At 45.8% G+C, this 18,380-nt stretch overlaps 1 protein-coding gene across 1 annotated transcript in view; it reads right to left on the bottom strand.

The window, feature by feature from the left end:
* Nucleotides 1-18,380, bottom strand: part of MYO5C (myosin VC) — a 118,060-nt gene that overhangs the window by 64,645 nt on the left and 35,035 nt on the right. The window contains exons 9-13 of the mRNA XM_061428736.1: nucleotides 13,792-13,898; nucleotides 10,127-10,392; nucleotides 5,916-5,997; nucleotides 3,606-3,746; nucleotides 1,573-1,698 (exon numbers count right to left, since the gene is read on the bottom strand). Coding sequence (XP_061284720.1) covers nucleotides 1,573-1,698; nucleotides 3,606-3,746; nucleotides 5,916-5,997; nucleotides 10,127-10,392; nucleotides 13,792-13,898 — 722 coding nt within the window. The remainder of the gene's footprint in view (nucleotides 1-1,572; nucleotides 1,699-3,605; nucleotides 3,747-5,915; nucleotides 5,998-10,126; nucleotides 10,393-13,791; nucleotides 13,899-18,380) is intronic.

The following is an 18,380-nucleotide window of genomic DNA, read 5'->3' as shown; positions in this document are numbered from 1 at the left end:
TAAGTTCTTCCAGGCTGGTGTGTGAGCCACTAGATAAACAAGCAATGGTGTAATAAATAGAGAGCTTTCCCAGGAGACTGTCTGCAGGGACTGTGTCCCAGGCAGCTGAGTGTCTCTGTCTGGGCTCTGAAGACCACAGCAAAGTGTGCTGACGTATTGTATCTAAGCACAGCTGCCTTGTTCTGAAGACAATTTTATTTTCCTGGCTAATTAAATTGAGAACGTAAGCTAACGCTATGGCATGTGTGCTTTCTTCCCTCCAATCCACAGTCCACACAAAATGCAGCGTTGTTAGCTCTCTTGAGAGGATCCTCTTAGAAGTACCAAATGACAAGAATTAAATGTACAGAAACCATGTACTATAGACAGGGTCTCTTGAAGTAAATCCCATATATGTGCTTTGCAGGAAGTCTGATACCTTTTTTTTTTTTTTTTTTACTTGGGATCACAACTGAAATTATAAAGGACAGCTAGAAAATATAACTTGCTACATCAACACTCGTTTCATGCGCATCTCTTCAGGAGCCTATGTGAAAAACTAAAGCACTAAAAGGCGATCATGTTTAACAGCGCTCCTCTCGCCCACACAGGTTATTACAGCTGAGCAGCTGGCTGTCCCCTCCACTGCCCCTGTGGGCACCCAGGCACGACCAGCAGACTGACCCACAGCATCAGTGGCTAGGACACACAAGCCCAGGCTGTCCCCACAATCCCAAGGTGCAGGCCAGGCCACAGGAGTAACACCCAACTGGGTAATAAAGCAGACAGCAGGAGTTTTCTTGAGGAAGGAAAGTAAGATGAGGAAGCATGTTTAGGGCAGGTGGCTATGGTGAATTGTCTTCTTATCCTTCCATCTTCTAAGCTTTCTTTAATTTGATTTTTTAAAATAATTTTTGAAATTAAAGTAACATTTTTCCATAAGAAATTGGAGACATACAAAGAAAACAAAGATCACCTAGAAAACCCATCATCTTGAGTCAATCTATGTTACCAAAGTAATAAATAAATTATGACAATAGAAAAGCAAAGGGTCAAAAACAAGACATAGCTTTCAGTGTAGGAAACAACTACTCTGTCTTTTTTAAAAGTTTAATGTATTTTGGCTGTGCTGGGTCTTAGTTGTGGCACACAAACTCTATGTGTGGCATGTGAGATCTAGTTCCCTGACCAGGGGCTGAACCCAGGCCCCTGCACTGGGAGCATGGAGTTTTAGCCACTGGACCACCGGGGAGGTCCCTATCCAGTCTTGATTAGAACAATTTCATAGAGAAAATAAACTGATAAATGGTTAATGAACTTACGATAAGCCCCAAATCAGAAATGAGGTCCACTGGCAATACGTTTATCTTTAAAAAATATAATCGAAACTCATGTATTATGTGATAAAGCCAAATTGAGAACTGTCTCTCTCACACACACACACACACACTTGCGTACACACAAGTATTCCTCATCACAGCCACACGCTAAGTGTGACAATTCTGACCAGAAAAGCCCCTGGCTTGCCTGCTCATCCCAGGGGACAGCTAGACAGCTGTGGGCAGACAGCTCTGCTCCAGACTCTCACTGTACCTTATCTGCAAAGTGCTGGATGATAAAGGAGGTGTTTGACATTCTGGGTTTTTCAAACAAAGAGTTTTTGTTGACAAAATTATTATACAGCTTTTGAAGCCAGTTTTCATCAGTCCCATGTGGTAACTGGAAGAGAAAAGCAAACCAAATAGCAAGTAAGACAACCAGAGACAAAAGATTAACCAAGGGGAGGAAAAGTGCTAATTCTAAGAAACCAAGATGAGCTGCACTTCCAAGTGGACTGCTCGACACGGGAGGCTCCTTTTTTAACAGCAATAGAGGCAAGAGTCTGTCTTTGATCTTATTCTTTAGAGTGATATTTCAATAGACATTTTATCACTGCTCTTTTAGAAGAACAAGATGTTACCAATGAAAAGGAAACAGTGATATAATCATATAAGGATGAAGGATTTTATTTCTGCAAAACTGGCAGTATTTTAATATTTTTTCCCAAAGTAGTCTAAAGATTCAGGAAAAAGTAGCATAAATTCCATTAGGTGAAAACAATTTTTATTCTTGGTTGAATGGAGAAAGGTTGGCACCGAAATGTAGTCCTTTCCATCTCCTGCCTCAGGAAGAATTTTTCTTTTGTTTTACTGCCTAGTTAATAACTCCCTCCTTGAACTAAGGTCTTAACTACTTACACTAAGCTAGTTGCAGAACTTGTTCTTGATTCTGGTGATTTTGAAACTATCACCAGCTATATTCAGCCTGAACTCTGTGAATCTAATACTACATAGTGTCCAAATGACATCTGCAAACTTCTTTGTGACACTGGTCACCTAGGGACTATCTCTGTAGTGTTAGTCACTCAGTTGAATCCGATTCTTTGCGATGTTAGGGACTGTCGCCCGCCAGGCTCCTCCTGTTCATGGGATTCTTCAGGCAAGAATACTGGAGTGGGCAGCCATTTTCTCCTCCAGGGGATCTTCCCAACCCAGGGATGCAACACAGGTCTCCTGTGTTGCAGGGAGATTCTTTACCATCTGAGTCAACAGGGAAGCTCTGTAGATTTGGTACAAATATTCCTAGAGCCCACACTGGCCTCTGAACCCTGCCTCCAGTAGATCATTCCAGAATGTTTGGCCTTGGTGCTAGCCTTTTAATCTTACATCACTGCAGGGACTAAAACATAGGTGGCATCAGAAAGGATGGTTTGTGAGAAGAACCATGGAATTGAGAATTATAGGGAGAAAATACCAGTACGTCTTCAACATTATAATCATGGACAAGTGAAGTTGTTCAGTCGTGTCTGATTCTTTGCGACCCCAGGGACTGTAGCCTACCACGCTTCTCTGTCCAAGGGATTTTCCAGGCAAGAGTACTGGAGTGGGTTGCCATTTCCTTCTCCAGAGGATCTTCCTGATTCAGGGATTGAACCCAGGTCTTCCACATTGTAAGCAAGACGCTTTACCATCTGAGCATGGAAGGGGGTGATAAATCTTTGGAAAAAAAATGTGTTTAAACATTAAAATATCAATTTCCAACCAAAAAGACCAAATATCGTCCTAAGGGTTATTTTTTCCTATGGCCCCATGAAGGCCACTGCTAGGCTGACTCACTATAAAGTTGTTCCTCCCAGAGGGTAATAACAATAGGAAAATTCCTAGAGACTCTTTTCTCAATTGTATGATGTTGATTTTTCAGCTGTACCTCCCAGTGGATGACTCATGGAATCAGGAAGTAAGAGAAAACTCAATTCCTGTTAGTCATTAACAACTGGAGTGTGGTCACTTGCTGTTTCCATGTCTACTCTATATACACACCCAGAGACAGCTTCAAAGGGCTCCTCCCTGCTGGACATGACCTAAGAGGTCATGCATGTTACCCATGGGTGGGCTATACATGCTGAGGGTGGGAGATTTACCCAGCCTCCTGGGGTTCCTGCTATGGACTGCTGTCCCAGAATTAACAGCCAATCAACTGGTAATTGATCAATCAGGAATTTACATGTAGATTTTTAAAAATTCTATTTGGAAATAGGCTCATCTATTATTGCTCTGAAGTTAAAGAAAATTATTTTTAAAAGTTACCAAGCATTCTTCATCCAGTAACTCCAAAATGCCCATTTTTGCTTCAATCAGGTCAATGACTGGTTGGTTGTCATAAAAGTCTATCAGAGTCCAAGGAATGTCTTCCTTCATATACTCTTCTTGTTCAAGTTTAAAGACATGCTGGAAACCCACAAGTTAATATAGAAAGTAAAAGAGAGTATTAGAGTGTGCTTCTGAAGAACAGGACATAAACATTTGGAAAATGTAGGCACATGACTTGATTTGTAATGTTTATGGAAGCCTTCGAGGTGCATGTCACTCCCCTTTCCCACAATCAATGCTGCTGGGGTCCTAACCTGGGTCTAGTTGTCATCATGCTGCCCAGGCTGAGTGGGTCCCCACATCCTGGGGTGTAAACTCTGGGCCAGCCTGCCACCTTTGGCACTCAAGGCGGTCCTGGAGCCTCTCCCTGCTCAGCCACTGCTGCTGTCAAACATGGAGCCAGTCTCTTTGATTGGGTTAAGAGCAAGCCCACCCAAGAGGGCTGGCTGTGGGGCCAGTGTGAGAGGCTAACAACTTGAAGAGCTTTGTGCATTACTTGTTTGAGCCACAGGGGTACAGGAAAGGCTTCCCAGAGGGCTGGCTCAGGCTCATCCTGGCTGCAGGTGGCAGAAGGGGGAGGGGTTGCGAGGAGAAAGGCTCCCATGGGAGAATCCCACTGGGAACTGCAGGAAGCCCAACAGGTGGCTGGGAAATGGACAGTGCCCACACAAGCTAGAAAGAGAGAGAGCACACACAATGGTAATGGCTGGAGTAATAGATGGGGCTGCGGAGGACGGCAGAGGGGAAATCATGCCAGACCAGATTCGTGGAGAACCCCCAGAGAATCTCAGTCCTGTGGCCTTTTCCTGGGGGCAGTGAGCACCCATGGAGTTCATGTTGAGACTTAGGTTCTGGAAAGGTAACTCAGTTTGGGGGTGGGAATGGCTTTGAAGAGGCCAGTACTGGAGGGGAGAGCCTAGACAGGACTCAGCCCAGGGCTCCTCAGAGGCCGGACACTGCAAGGAAGGGGAGTAAGAGCAAAGAGGCTGGGTGAATGCAAGGCTCAGGACACCGGGTCAGGGGTGGGGCTTTAACCACAGAAGGGAGCATAGACGACACCGAGGCCAAAAGAGGAAGGTGGCAGGGTCCCTTTGTCATGGCTTACCTCCCAGAGGCTACTCAGATGCAGGGGTCCAGCAGAGGCCAGATTTATGGGACAGGAGCCAGGAGAGAACTCACTAGGGCTTATATTTTAAGTCATTACCCCTCCCAGGAGGATCTGCCTATTGATAGATGACTCTAACAACATCAAAGGGGGAAAAATAAGGATTTAGTGGAAGAGGAGGAAAGGCAGAATAAAAAAAGAAAAGAATGGAATTTCAGCCTCTGATGTGTTATTTTCAGAGTGTCTCGCATATGCATCATTCTAAGGTTGCGGTGAATGTGTGTGTTGAGAAGTAAGGTGGCCCTGGAGTCCGGAGAGGGGCAGGATCCACATGTACTATTTGACTTCAGGTGAGTTATGCAGCATATCCACTTGGAATAAATCTTAGTTTCAATTTTAAATGCTAAACTTCCAGGGAATCCATGAGAATGATAACAGAGTACAAATGTGGGGTGAAATTTAATGCTTATACATGGATTAACTCTGGAGCAAGGAATAAGAAAGCAAAGAAGCATTTACTGAATATCATTCAATATTAAGTCTTCTCTTCACAAGAATACTAGGAAAATACAACTGACTCATTTTCAAAATGAGAAAACTGAGGTTCAGAGAACCCAAGGCCCCAGGGGAAGGAGGTGGTAGATCTGAGACTCAAATCCACTTCCGTTTCAGCAAAAACTCATGCTGTCTATGATGTCACACTATCTTTTCCTCACGAGTTGTGTGGGAGAAGCTGAATTTCAAAGACAAGCAGGAGTTCTCCAGGTGAAGAGGAAGGGATGGGAAAGGACAGGGGCAGGGGGGTTGTGGCAGAGAGTAGGTGCAGATACCGAGGCTCACAAGGACCAGAGCCTGCAGGAAACTAAGTGACTTGGTCTGGCTGGAATGGGTCTGTATCCAAGACTGGCAGGTGATGAACTGAAACAAACGTTGGCAGGTGCCTCCACAAAAATGACATCGGATGGGAAGGTGCAGTTTCAAGAAACAGCCACAAGATGGTGCAGTGAGCCAGCATGTGACTCTTTAATGCTGGTGAGATTTGAGGAGGCCAAGAGCCAGACTCGGACTCGCTCCCTGTTCAGACAGACAGACAGACAGACACAGCTGAGAGCTAGTTTCAAGAAGGCAAAAAAGTCACCTACCAGGTTAAACTGCTGTTGCAGCTTTTCATTAGCATAATTGATGCAAAACTGTTCAAAGCTGTTCACATCAAAGGTTTCAAAACTGAAATACAATTTAAACTAGTTAAGACATAACTTGAAGGACATACATACTTGCTTATAGGTTAGTATTCTTCACAACTTTAATAGTGTAACTGTTTTTTATGTTTTCTGTGAGTTTTAAACATGCTTCAATTCTTGTTTTAACCATCCTAGCAGTCAGCTTGTACGTCTCGTTTTTCCAGGCTGCCCCAGGAAGGAATCTGGTGTGTACAACACACCTACTCGAGGCAGGCACTAATGTAGGCATGTGCACAATATGGCATATCACATAATCTGTACAACAACACTGACATCAGCCTTATTATCCTCAGTTCACAGATGAGGAAACAAGACTGAGAAGTTCAAAAATTTGTCTGGGTCACACAGTCAGTGTCAGACTTAGCTACGAGTCCACCTGACTGTAGCACTTCTGCTCCCAGTGAAAACAGCAACATTGTCTCCTGTGCCCCGACTCCTTGCTGAAGGCAGAGGCAGCACAGTTTTGCCTCCCAGAGGGGCGCTTTCATAGTCCTCAGAGGAAAAGAGCAAGGTCACAGCCCAGCAGACCCCTTCAGGCCCAAGGAAGACATGGCCCCACCTCCGTCTTCAGACTTTTCAATGGCTGCCGCTGGAGTTGCAGACCCAGGAGCTGAGAAGGCCGGGAGATAACAGCATGGAGAGTGGCTGGAACTGTGTGGGACCCGTGATAACCAGGTCTGCCCTACAGGATGGTTGCTGCTCAGCTCGAGCCAGCTGTGGCCATGGCTTAATCAGATCAGGATGTCTGGTCACCTGACTCTCAAAGAATCCAGAAACCTGGACTTTTATGTGAATTACCCCACTCTGTAAAACACGATGTCAGAGAAGGCGATGGCACCCCACTCCAGTACTCTTGCCTGGAAAATCCCATGGATGGAGGAGCCTGGTAGGCTGCAGTCCATGGGGTCGCAAAGAGTTGGACACGACAGAGTGACTTCCCTTTCACTTTTCACTTTTATGCATTGGAGGAGGAAACAGCAACCCACTCCAGTGTTCTTGCCTGGGGAATCCCAGGGATGGGGGAACCTGGTGGGCTGCCATCTATGGGGTTGCACAGAGTCGGACACGACTGAAGTGACTTAGCAGCAGCAGCAGTAAAACACGATGTAGGCTGAACAGAACTGGGGCACCCGATCCACCACCTGGGCAGAGGAGCGTTCCTGCCAGGAGGAATCCGAGCACTTTAGGTGTTGGTGCTGATGCCCATCACCACACTTAACCCTAACACCACCCTAGGTGAGGGGTTGCCCTCACCCCACTGTTACACATGACGGTCAGAAGAGATGGTGACCATCACAGAGTGGTGCCAGACACGCGAAATCTGACCCCAGCTTGTGGTGACTCTAAAGCCTTAGTTCTTAATCGCTCTAATCCTGAGAGGTTCCTGCCAGCTTCAACCACGGGTCCCCTGGGAGTCTCACGTGGCTGAGCCCATTTGGCTCAGTACGGAATTTCTGGGGAGGTTAAGGTCCCAGACTGTCCATGGAGCAAGAGGAGAACCCAGAGCCCTGACAGCCCCATTCCACTAGTGCCCTGTGTGATCGAGAGGCTCGGCCGGCTGGACACTGCAGACAGGCCACAGCTGGGCCTGGAGGAGAGGCAGAAGGGCCTCACTGTGCCCTGAAGCCCACAGCTGGGGTCAAAGGCAGGACTTCCTAGGGTAGAGGCGGGATGTCAAACATCAGTGACATTCCTTTTCCTGTTCACATCGGAATAATCCTTATGGTTTGTAAAGATGCATTCACAATTTCTTCCATTTGACCTTGGTGATATCCCTGCTAGAGAGGCCCCATCTTACAGACACAGAAACTGAGGTTCAGTGACACCCTCCAGGCCACACAATGGGTGTGGTGCAGTGCTTACTCCCTGGGGTGTGACTCCCGGCCCCAAGCCCTTACAGCTAGGCGTCCAGAGAACATAAACACCTGCCTGGCTAGGGAACCACAAGCCTCCATGACGTCTGGAGCTGAAATCTCAAGGCTCACAGCTTGGGCTTTCATTGTCTTCATGCAGGGTAACTTTCCCTTTCAGGCCACCTTATTCCCAGCTCACCCTGAGCTCAGCTCTCGCAGCAGCTCCAGGTGTGCAGGAATGAGGGCTAATCCACCCATGAGCATACTGGAGAAAGGCATGAAAGGATTCACTCCAGACAGTACCACTCTTATTTAAAGGGGAGAGCTTACTTTTTTGGAGGGTGAAATGAATTCATGGGTGACAAGTGAGCATGTTACCGTTTAAATGTTTAGAGAGGGGTTTAATTTTAAAATTTAAATTTAAAACATACTCTAACAAGTTCTTAAAAATTTACAGTTCCTCCTGTCTGAAGTTAGCCCACTTAGCCAAAAATTCAAATTCCTGATTACCGTGGTCTATCAGCTTTGTGGATGCCTGCCTGCTGTTCTCCTGACTCCTAATTCTCAGCTGCCCCCTCTCTTCCTGGTGCCTGGTTAACCAGTGGCACATCCATCCACTTATTCCTTTCCCAGGAGCCACCCCAATCTCTGATGGCCTCTTCCTCCACTAAAATTTAAGTCCCAACAGGGCGGGGGCCAGATGTCTGTTCTGTTCACCCATCACACCTAACACAGTTCCTGGCACATGAATATGTGTTCTTGAATGAGATAATATATTCTTAAAAATAAAGAGCTATTTATTTTTAAAAACACAGAAAAGAACAGAGAAAAATATAAGAATCACTTATTTCCATCACAATGAGAGAGACTGTTATTAAGCAGGACTATTTCCATGTAAAAGTCTACTTAGATGATTACTGGCTGCTCAAATCCTTATTTTTAAGGTAAATAATTTACTAGACTACCCCAGCAATGTAAGAGTTTTATAACTGTTGACAGATACTATTAATTGGGAGTCACATGTATTAACTTAGAACCCAGATGGCAACCCATTCCAGTACTCTTGCCTGGAAAATCCCATGGACAGGGGAGCCTGGCGGGCTACAGTCCATGGGGTTGTGAGAGTCTGACAAGACTTAGTGACTAAACCACCAAACCACCACCGTGTTAAACAGGTAACACCCCTGAGTCTATTTCATACGAAATAACTATTTCTCTATATTTGGGTAGAAATTCTGCCTGCCTCACCCTGCAGCAGGTAGCAGCTGGCCAGCAGAGCTAGCTCGCCCCTCCATATGGGAATGGAGGAGGGTGAGTTGCTTTCTCCAGGGTGTGAGGGGCTACTCGCCAATCCAGGTGGAATACTCCGTGATGCCTTCCCTGGGAAAATCTGCCCTCCCCCTCTGAGAAACCAGGGTTGGTCCTGGGAGGGGAAGGGGTTAGGCGCTTGAGGCCAGCCTCTAACAAACAAAAGCCCAAGTGCTAACTCCTCTCAGAGCTGGCCACCATGCTGGCCAGGCTTCCCTCCCTCACTCTCTCTGGCTACTCTATTCTTTAAGTGTCTTTAGGATGAGTCTGACCCAGAAAAGCAGGACTGGGCAAAGAAAAGAAGCTAGAAAAAACCCTCCAGTGTGGTAACTTGATCCACCAAATGTATCAGAATTTATGGAGAATGGGGCAAACACATGACCCCTATGATCCAAGAATGGAAGAGGATGTAGGCATGAGGGGCCTGGTTGGTAAAAGGCTTGGGTCTGAGCCTGCCTCTGGCCCTGTGCTCGTGGGCAAGGTGCAGGGCCTGTGGGGCTGTCAAGTGGGAGAGGCATGTCAGGGTTCTACACTTCATGTGGCCTCTGCAGGAAAAGAGAGGTGGGTGCAATCTTCACGTGGTACTGGGTTCTCCCACCAGCAGCGCAACCGTGAATGAGTCTTCCTAAGCCTTGGTTGTTTTATCTGTAAAATGGGGACAATTATAAGGTTGTTTAAGGAATAAAAAAGTGCATGGAAACCACTCAGCATGGTAGTTGGCATGCACTCTTCATGTTGGCCATTGCTGATTTAGAATTTTTTTAATGCACCCTCCACAAAAGACACTGTAGCCCAGGAGACTATACTTAACATCCATAGACGCAAAACCAGAGAACACCATCTTCCTGATCATGTGAAACACAAAAGAACAACCAGACTAAAAACGACCTAAAGATAACAGGCATTTGACATTTAAATGAGGAAAGACAAGCTCACCGAAGAGAATCTTACCCATAAATGTCCAAAACACCAATAAAAGTGTGCTGCTTGCCTGAAAACTGCAAGGCTTGGTTAATTCTCTCCACAATGTAGTCAAACAGGTGAGCGTAGATCTTTTTGGCCAGTGCATCCCTGGCATTGACAGCCTGGGGCCTGGTCATGGGCTTCACCACTGTCTCGGAGGTTGTGACGATCTTGCGATTACACAGCCATTGAGCGACTCTGCCACTCTCCAGGCCCAGGAGCTCACAGAACACCTCCAGGTGATCATCATCCTCCTTCAGAAACAAAAGACACAGCCCCATCAGGCCATCTAAACTGGCACTGGCCCACTCAGCTGTGCCCCTCGACCTAGGCACGATCAGGCCTCACAACACAGAGCCAGGGCTGGGAGTGAAGCAGGAGGGCCCGTGGGGGCATGGAGCCTGCACCTGGTCCTAGGCTGGGCACCGCTGTGGTGATGCCAGGAGATCCCAGGCTGTGCCCTACCCAGATTTTCCTTCTGGCCAAAGAATGTCAGTAGTGATGTTTAGGCCACAGAAGCAATCCCCCCCCCCCCCCGTGCTTGTGGACACAGCCTTAAGGCCTCTCTCTGTCCTTTTGTATCACACCCAGGCCACCTGTCAGAGCCAACACTTGCCCTGTAACTCTTTGTGTAGCTGGGGTCTGCCCAGCGTGGGGTCTGGCCCAGGAGGGACCTCAGCGTGTTGTCAGGGAGAACATGGTGGGCTCCCTGAACTGAAGTGGTTTTCCAGCCAACGTGAGGGCTGTGGTGGGGGACTTCTGGATGTACAAAGTGAATCTTGTTTCTCTCCCAAGCCTGGGCATGAGAGCTGCCCCACTGGCCAGCAGACGAGGAAAGGTCTGCTCCTGCTTTAGGCAGCAGGAACTAGGGGTCCCTGTCACTAGGCAAGGAGATGCAATCCCATGTGACTGCATACCACCATTCCTCTTGGGCAGGGAAAACTTCCCAGATGGGCTCATCTGTAGACAGCATCTCAGTCAATTGGGAAAATCACATGACTGCATTTAAAAAGCATCAGGTTATAGTGGCTCTAACAACCTAAAAAGTCCTACCACCTCCCTACTGCCCACCCACATCCCTTCTGACCAATATCACAATAAAATAAAGCATGTCAGGACTATGAGGTTTGGTTGAGCCATTGGTTTCCTTCCTTCTAAGCAGGAACCCAACCTTCTGAGACAAAAACACCCAGCTATAGGGGGAAATGCAAAGGGGCAGCAAGTTTTAAAATGTAAGATGGCTTCATTCAGATTGAATTTGCCCAATATTTCACATTCTTGATGCAAATGAATGAAAATTATTTTCTACAAAGATCTGACATTTTTTGTGTGTGGGATTTGTCTTCTAAGATTGATAGACAAAGGATTTTTAGTCTATCAATTTTAATTCCTTCTCCAAAATGCTACCTTCACAACAAACTTCACAGAACAGAGTTCAAAGCCAGGGTATTTGAAAGTCGTATCTTCAGTCTATGTGAGTTTCAGAAGAAAAAGTGCAGAAGCCCATTTCTGAGGTAAATGAGCCAGGACCCAGTGGGAGAACTACCCCGCACATCTTCCAGGGCTGTCATCACCTCCTCCAAACTTCCCAGTCCTTTGTGAACTGACTCTGCAAGGACTGGATACTGGTGGGGATGGGGCAAGGCACTTAGTGTGATAATCTGAAGAATTACTTCCTGGTTACAGGGCAACAGGACTGATGCACTGAGCCAAAAAACACATCCTCCACATCTGCTCAGCGCTCTCTCCCCTTAAACCATAGGTACCAGAGCTGAGAAATGAACAGGTGTACAAAATTAACAATTGTTCTCATCGGTTGTTCTGGAGGCATTGTTGTAAGACTGAATGTCTCAGTCATATGAAAAATTCATGTGTTGAAGTCTTAACCTGGAAGTGGGGCCTTAGGGAGGTAATGAGGTTTAGATGAGGATGGGGTCCCTTGATGGGATTAGCGTTCTTATAAGAGGAGGAAAGAGAATAGAGCTTGGCTTTTCTCTACCCTGTGAGGACACAGCAAGAGGGCAGCTGTCTGCAAGCCAGCATCTTGAGAACTCAACTGTGTTGGCACCTTGATTGTGAACTTCCAGACTCTAGGACTGTGAGAAAATAGATTTCTGTTGTTAAGCCACCCGGCCTGTGATATTTTGTTATGACAACTGGAATTGACCAAGACACACATTGTTAGTACAAAGCTTTAACAGCAAGGAGATTTTGCATTTCACAGAAACATTGTTAACATGTGACTGTCCTCGTTACATGGATATTGCTGAGGATAACCACATAGCTCACACTAAAACATAGCATTTGTTGCCTAACACACATATACAGAAACTTATCTTGTGTCCATGAAATGATGAAATTGGTCACAAAACTTACAGGGAAGCCTATTTCCAGAGAGGAAGCCAGCACCAGTGGTGTTTCATTCAGGCACGTGTCAGGAGGTAAGACACCTCTAGAGCCCTTGAGGTTCTTCATGATCTGTGCCCCTCCCCCATACACAGTTTCTGACCTCACCCGCCACTTCTCCTTTCTCTCACTGTCTTTGCATTTACCAACCTTTTGGCTATTTTTTCAATAACACTTCCTGCCCAAGGGCCTTTGTACCTGCTGTTCCCTCTACTTGGAATATTCCTCCTCCAGATATAGACACAATTTCACTTGCTTACTGAATTAGAAAGGCTTTCTCTGGATGCCCGATTCAAAAGGCACAGCCTGTCCCCACCTATTCTGCTATACTTTCCTTTTTTAAATTTTCGGCCATGTCCTGTGGCATGTGGGATCTTAGCTTCCTGACCAGAGAGTCAACCCACACTCCCTGCATTGGAAGTGTGGAGTCTTAACCACTGGACTACCAGAGAAGTCCCTATTTTCCTTCTTTTAAAAAAATAATTTGTATTTATTTTTATTTTGAGCTGTGCTCAGTCTTTGTTGCTGTGCAGGCTCTTCTCTAGCTGTGGTGAGTAGGGGCTGCTCTCTAGTCGCGGTGTGCAGGCTTCTCAGTGAGGTGTCTTCTCTTGGTGAGGAACACAGGCTCTAGGGAGTGTGGGCGTCAGTAGCTGTGCTACTCGGGCTCAGCAGTTGTGGTTCCTGGACTCTAGAGCAGACTCAACAGTTGTGGTCCATGGGCTTAGTTGTTCTGCAGCATGTAGGATCCTCCCTGACCAGGGATTGAACCTGTGTCTCCTGCATTGGCAAGTGGATTCTTTACCACTGAGCCACCAGGGAAGCCCCCTATTTTCATTTTTAATGGTTATTGCCAGCTGCCAGAGCCTATAACTTTTACTGTGTCTCCTCCCCTCCATTTTCTCCCCCTGATCAAAAGCTTCTTGAAGGCCTTCTGATTTTGTTTTGTTCACTGATGTTTCTCCAGAGCCTACAACAGTGTCTGGCACATAGCAGGCTTTCAGTAAAAATCTGTTGAATAAAAGGAAACCACACAGGGGCTGTTTCCCCCTTCTCTGCTGTTGCAAGGGGCAGAAGCTTTCCTCTTTGAAGGTAACGCATGGAAACCCCAATCTTCCTTGTTCCTGTTAAACTAGTCTCCCTAGTAGGTCCAGTGTGCCTGGTGCTGAAATACAAAAGCAGGGTAACCCTGAGAGCTTCTGCTGATCATCCTCCCAGCACAGGATGGGGGAAACAAACACGTATCTTACGCTGATCACTGATCTCTCGTTGCCCACTGCTGCAATCTGTACATTGCCCAGATGTAGGATGGCCGCCAGAACCTTAAAAACGTCCATCTGAAAATCTTCCTTGAAACCTGAAAACAAAATGTTTCCCAAATTAGGAATATTCCATTTCTTCTCTTGCATAATCACTAGTAAGATAAGCACGTGAATTCTTTCAGGACCCTCTAATACCGTCAGTGCCAAGAGATGGGACAGGGTACAAGGGAGTGGACCCCAGGGAGAATCTGGCTCACTAGTTTGTCTCTCTAGTTTGACGTGTGCAGACACGCAATGTAAACTGTTCGGCCCACCAGGCTTCCCCTCTGTGGTGGCTGCTAGGAAGTTCAACTCAGAAATTAATATCTGAGAAACCATTTCATGTCAGGTTCCTGGGAGAATTGGCTGTCATTTATTCTGTATGTTGTGCTTACTTTTTAAAATAAATAAATTTTTAAACTTTTTTTTTTTAATGTGGACCATTTTTTTAGAAGTCTTTATTGACTTTATTACAATATTGCTTCTATTTTATGTTTTGGTTTTTTTTTTTGGCTGCAAGATATGTGGGATCTTAGCTACCCAACCAAACTCAAGCTTCTGCTTTGGAAGGCAAACTCTTAACCACTGAACTGCCAAGGAAGTCCCTGCTGTGCTTTTTTTACTGGTATGTTTTTTTCTTTTTTGTTCACAAGCTCCCCAAATGCTTTTTATGGTGGTGCTGGAAGGACTCCATTTGCCCCTCCAGCTCTGCACCCTGCTGTCTGACCCAGGGGCCTGGCCTGTTTGGACCAAGGTGATGGGTTTTCATGCCCTCTGGTTGGGTCTGGCCAACTGGTACCCTGTCAGGAGATCAGAGAACAGGAGGAGAAGGTATTGGTACATCTCCCCATCTCTTTCCTTGAAGTTGCCTCAGGCTGGCTGTGCAGGAGGTATCTATTCCAGATCTGGTGCTGACTTTTCCCAACCCTCCTTTCAGGCTCAACTAACACCCCTGTGCCCAAACAGAAAGAGTTGTTATTTCCAGGCCCCTACTGCTTCTTGCAGCCCTCTCAGCCCCACACAATTTGCAATTTGTATTTGCTCCCTTGGTAAATAAACTCTCCTCCTTTTATCTTATTTGAATGTGCCCCATGTTCCTTGCATGGGACCTTGACCAATACTGGTGGAATATCACTTGTGAATGAAAAGAGTTGCCTGACGTATCAGCAAACAATGGATGCTGTGGCCATCAAGCTCTCAGCCACTATCACTGCCCCCAGGGGTGCACCCTGAGGGGACTCAGGATGGAGAAAAGCAGAATACTGGTCCTAGGTAGCTAAGGTGCCTATCAAAGGAATGATTTCACTGAGCCCAGACTGTTGCATCTTCCCATATATATGATAGAAAAGCGCTAAATTCCTTAATTTGAGATACCTGGTTTTCTTTAACTAACGGTAATATTTTGATGTTCTGACTACCTGGTCTTTGCTGTAAGACTCCTATATATCCTGGCTCCTCCCTTACCTCTTCAGAGCAGTCCCTCAGAGCTGTCTGAGAGGCTGCATCCTGGGCTCAAGCCCTGCTTTGTCTACTGAATAAAACATAATTTTCAGTTTTAAGGTTGTGTATTTTTTTTTCAGCCAACAGGAGACCCTCACTTCCTCCAGCAAAAAAGCAGCAGGCCCTCAATGCCCAGAAAGAGCCATTGTGGTCACTGCTGCTTCCGACTTGAAGATACCTGGAATATCTCAATAGCAGCTAGGTCATGTTCCAAAAGAATTTCAAAACCTGGAGAGTCTTCTCTCCTTCAAAGACCACACAAAATCAAAGTCACATATGATTTCATTTGCTATATGACTCAGGGAGTTCAAACTGGGGCTCTGTAACATGCTAGAGGTATGGGAAAGGGTGGGAGGTGGGAGAGAGGGGCATATGTACACCTATGTGTGATCCATGTTGATGATGTATGGCAGAAACCAAATCAATATTCTAAAGCCGTTATCCTTCAATTAAAAATAAACAAATATTTTTAAAAGTCAGATATGATTTCAAACCAAAATTACATAGATGTCTCCAGTTCAACCAGAGTCCAGACATTTGCAGTCACCCCATTTCAAGCTAACATTTCCATCTGAAGGACAGCAGATTCTAAAAGAAATAACCTCCAGGGCATCACCATGATAAATGACAGGTAAGTGATGAGGAAAAGCAACTAAAAATGCAAACTTGGAGAATCTGCTCTGGCACTCCCACTCTCTGCATAATCCATGACTAAGCCCATGCCTTCCAGAACTGACAAAACTGAAATAACAACTCCAAAGCAATGACTCAAAGAAAGAACTTAAGATCTTAGTTAAGTAATTCTCTTCAGTGAGATAAAATCCTTGCAAAAGCACAGATGGCTTGAAGTGGGTTTCAACAAGAAACACAGTGGTCAAGTTCCTTGAACCTGAGGTCCAGGAAAGATCTGTTTCCAGAGTTTTCTTTCTGACAGAGATCTTAATGGTCAGGCAGAGATCAAAGGATAAATTAAATGAGAGTCAGCAGAAGAACAAAGGAAGTAAGCTCTTGATCAAAATGCACCCCATTCTGCTCCCTCAGGGGGTAACTTGTGGTCTGCTAAGGTCCTTGTGATATTGTGGTTTGTATTAAGAAATACATAAATTGGCCTTCATCTAGTTTCTGGCACAGAACTTCTAAAAGCCTGGGAACTTCCTAAGTGGTGAGAGAGACTTCTGTCTTTTGGTAATGAGGCAATTTTGGAATGCCCCCTGGGTCATGTGTGGATGGGGCCTGGTTGCCAGGGGAAGCAACCCTGCGATGAGAGTGGGAACTTTCAGTCTCACCCCTCAACCTTCGGGGAGCAGAGAGGCACTGCAAGTTGGACTGACTGCCAATGGCCAATGATTTAATCAGTGTACCTGTACTGAAGTCTCCATTAACCCCAAAAGGACAAGGTTTGGAGAGCCCTGGAGTGAACCCATGGGACTGGGGAGAGTGATACACTCAGCACAGAAGTTTTTGCTCCTTCCCACATACTTGCTCCTATGTATCTGTTCCAATGGGCTTTTCTTGAGCTTTATATTCTTTCATAATAAACTGGTGATATACTAAGTAAAATGTTTCCCTGAGTTCTGTGAGCTGCTTTAGCAAATTGGTTGAATTCAAGGAGGTGGTTAAGGGAACCTCTGATTTACAGCCCTTCAGTCAGGAGCACAAGTAACAACCTGGACAGGAGGCTGGCACCTGACATGGCCGGGGGCGGGGCTGAGCCCTCAACCTGTGAGATCGGATGCTTTCTCCAGGTAGACAATGTCAGCACTGAGTTGAACTATAGGACACTCGGCTGGTGTCCAGGGAATAGCGCAGTATGGGAGACCCCCGTCCCAGCAACACACTGGAATTGGGTACCAGAATCATTGTAGTACGTCAGAAACAGAGCCAGAAGAGAAAGAGCATGAAACTCTGCATCAAGCATTATCCTGAGTACTTTCCACATGTCACCTCATCTAATCCTTACAACTATATAAAGTACTAGTATTTTTTTAGGCTCCAAAATCACTGCAAATGGTGACTGCAGCCATGAAATTAAAACATGCTTGCTCTTTGGAAGAACAGTTATGACCAACCTAGATAGCATATTAAAAAGCAGAGACATTACTTTACCAACAAAGGTCTGTCTAGTCAAAGCTATAGTTTTTCCAGTAGTCATGTATGGATGTGAGAATTGGACTATAAAGAAAGCTGAGTGCCAAAGAATTGATGCTTTTGAACTGTGGTGTTGGAGAAGACTTTTTTTTTTTTTTTGTAGAGAAGACTCTTGAGAGTCCCCTGGACTGCAAGGAGATCCAACCAGTCCATGCTAAAGGAAATCAGTCCTGAATATTCACTGGCAGACTGATGTTGAAGCTGAAACTCCAATACTTGGCTACCTGGATCGAAAAACCAACTCATTGGAAAAGACCCTGATGCTGGCAAAGATTGAAGGTGGGAGGAAAAGGGGATGACAGAGGATGAGATGGTTGGATGGCATCACCAACATGATGGACATGAGTTTGAGTAGGCTCCAGGAGTTTGTGATGGACAGGGAACCCTGGCCTGCTGCAGTTCATGGAGTCACAAAGAGTCTGACACAACTGAGTGACTGAACTAAACTGAACTGAACTGTTTCCATTTTACAGAGGGGGAAACTAAAGCACAGAAAGTCTAGTGAACTTGCCAAGGTCACAATCACACTGCATGTGTCATGGCTAAGCAATTTACTGCCAGTGACCACTGCAGTGTATGAAAAGACCCATGGAATCACAAAGCTGCCCTAGGTCACCCCAGTGTATCTAAATGTGATGCTCTCCTGACAACCCCACACCAGGCAAAGAAGTGTGAGCAGACTCCAGAGGTCTGTTTACTGGGTGTGCTGTGAAGTGGATCTGGGTACTGAGCTGGATGACCTAACTGCTAACCTTGCCTGTCTCTCCAAACTGTCTCCATAACAAATCACAGCAATGGACAAATCAACCAGCAAGTACCTATTTAGCAATGACATTTTAAGAAAGGTATCTGCCCAAATGTGTTATAAGCCTATGTATGATTCACATTGG

The sequence above is a fragment of the Bos javanicus genome, chromosome 10, assembly GCF_032452875.1.
Source record: "Bos javanicus breed banteng chromosome 10, ARS-OSU_banteng_1.0, whole genome shotgun sequence".
NCBI classification, from domain to species: domain Eukaryota; kingdom Metazoa; phylum Chordata; class Mammalia; order Artiodactyla; family Bovidae; genus Bos; species Bos javanicus.
The sequence above is the reverse complement of the archived record's forward strand: the minus strand, read 5'-3'. Positions and strand labels throughout refer to the sequence as shown.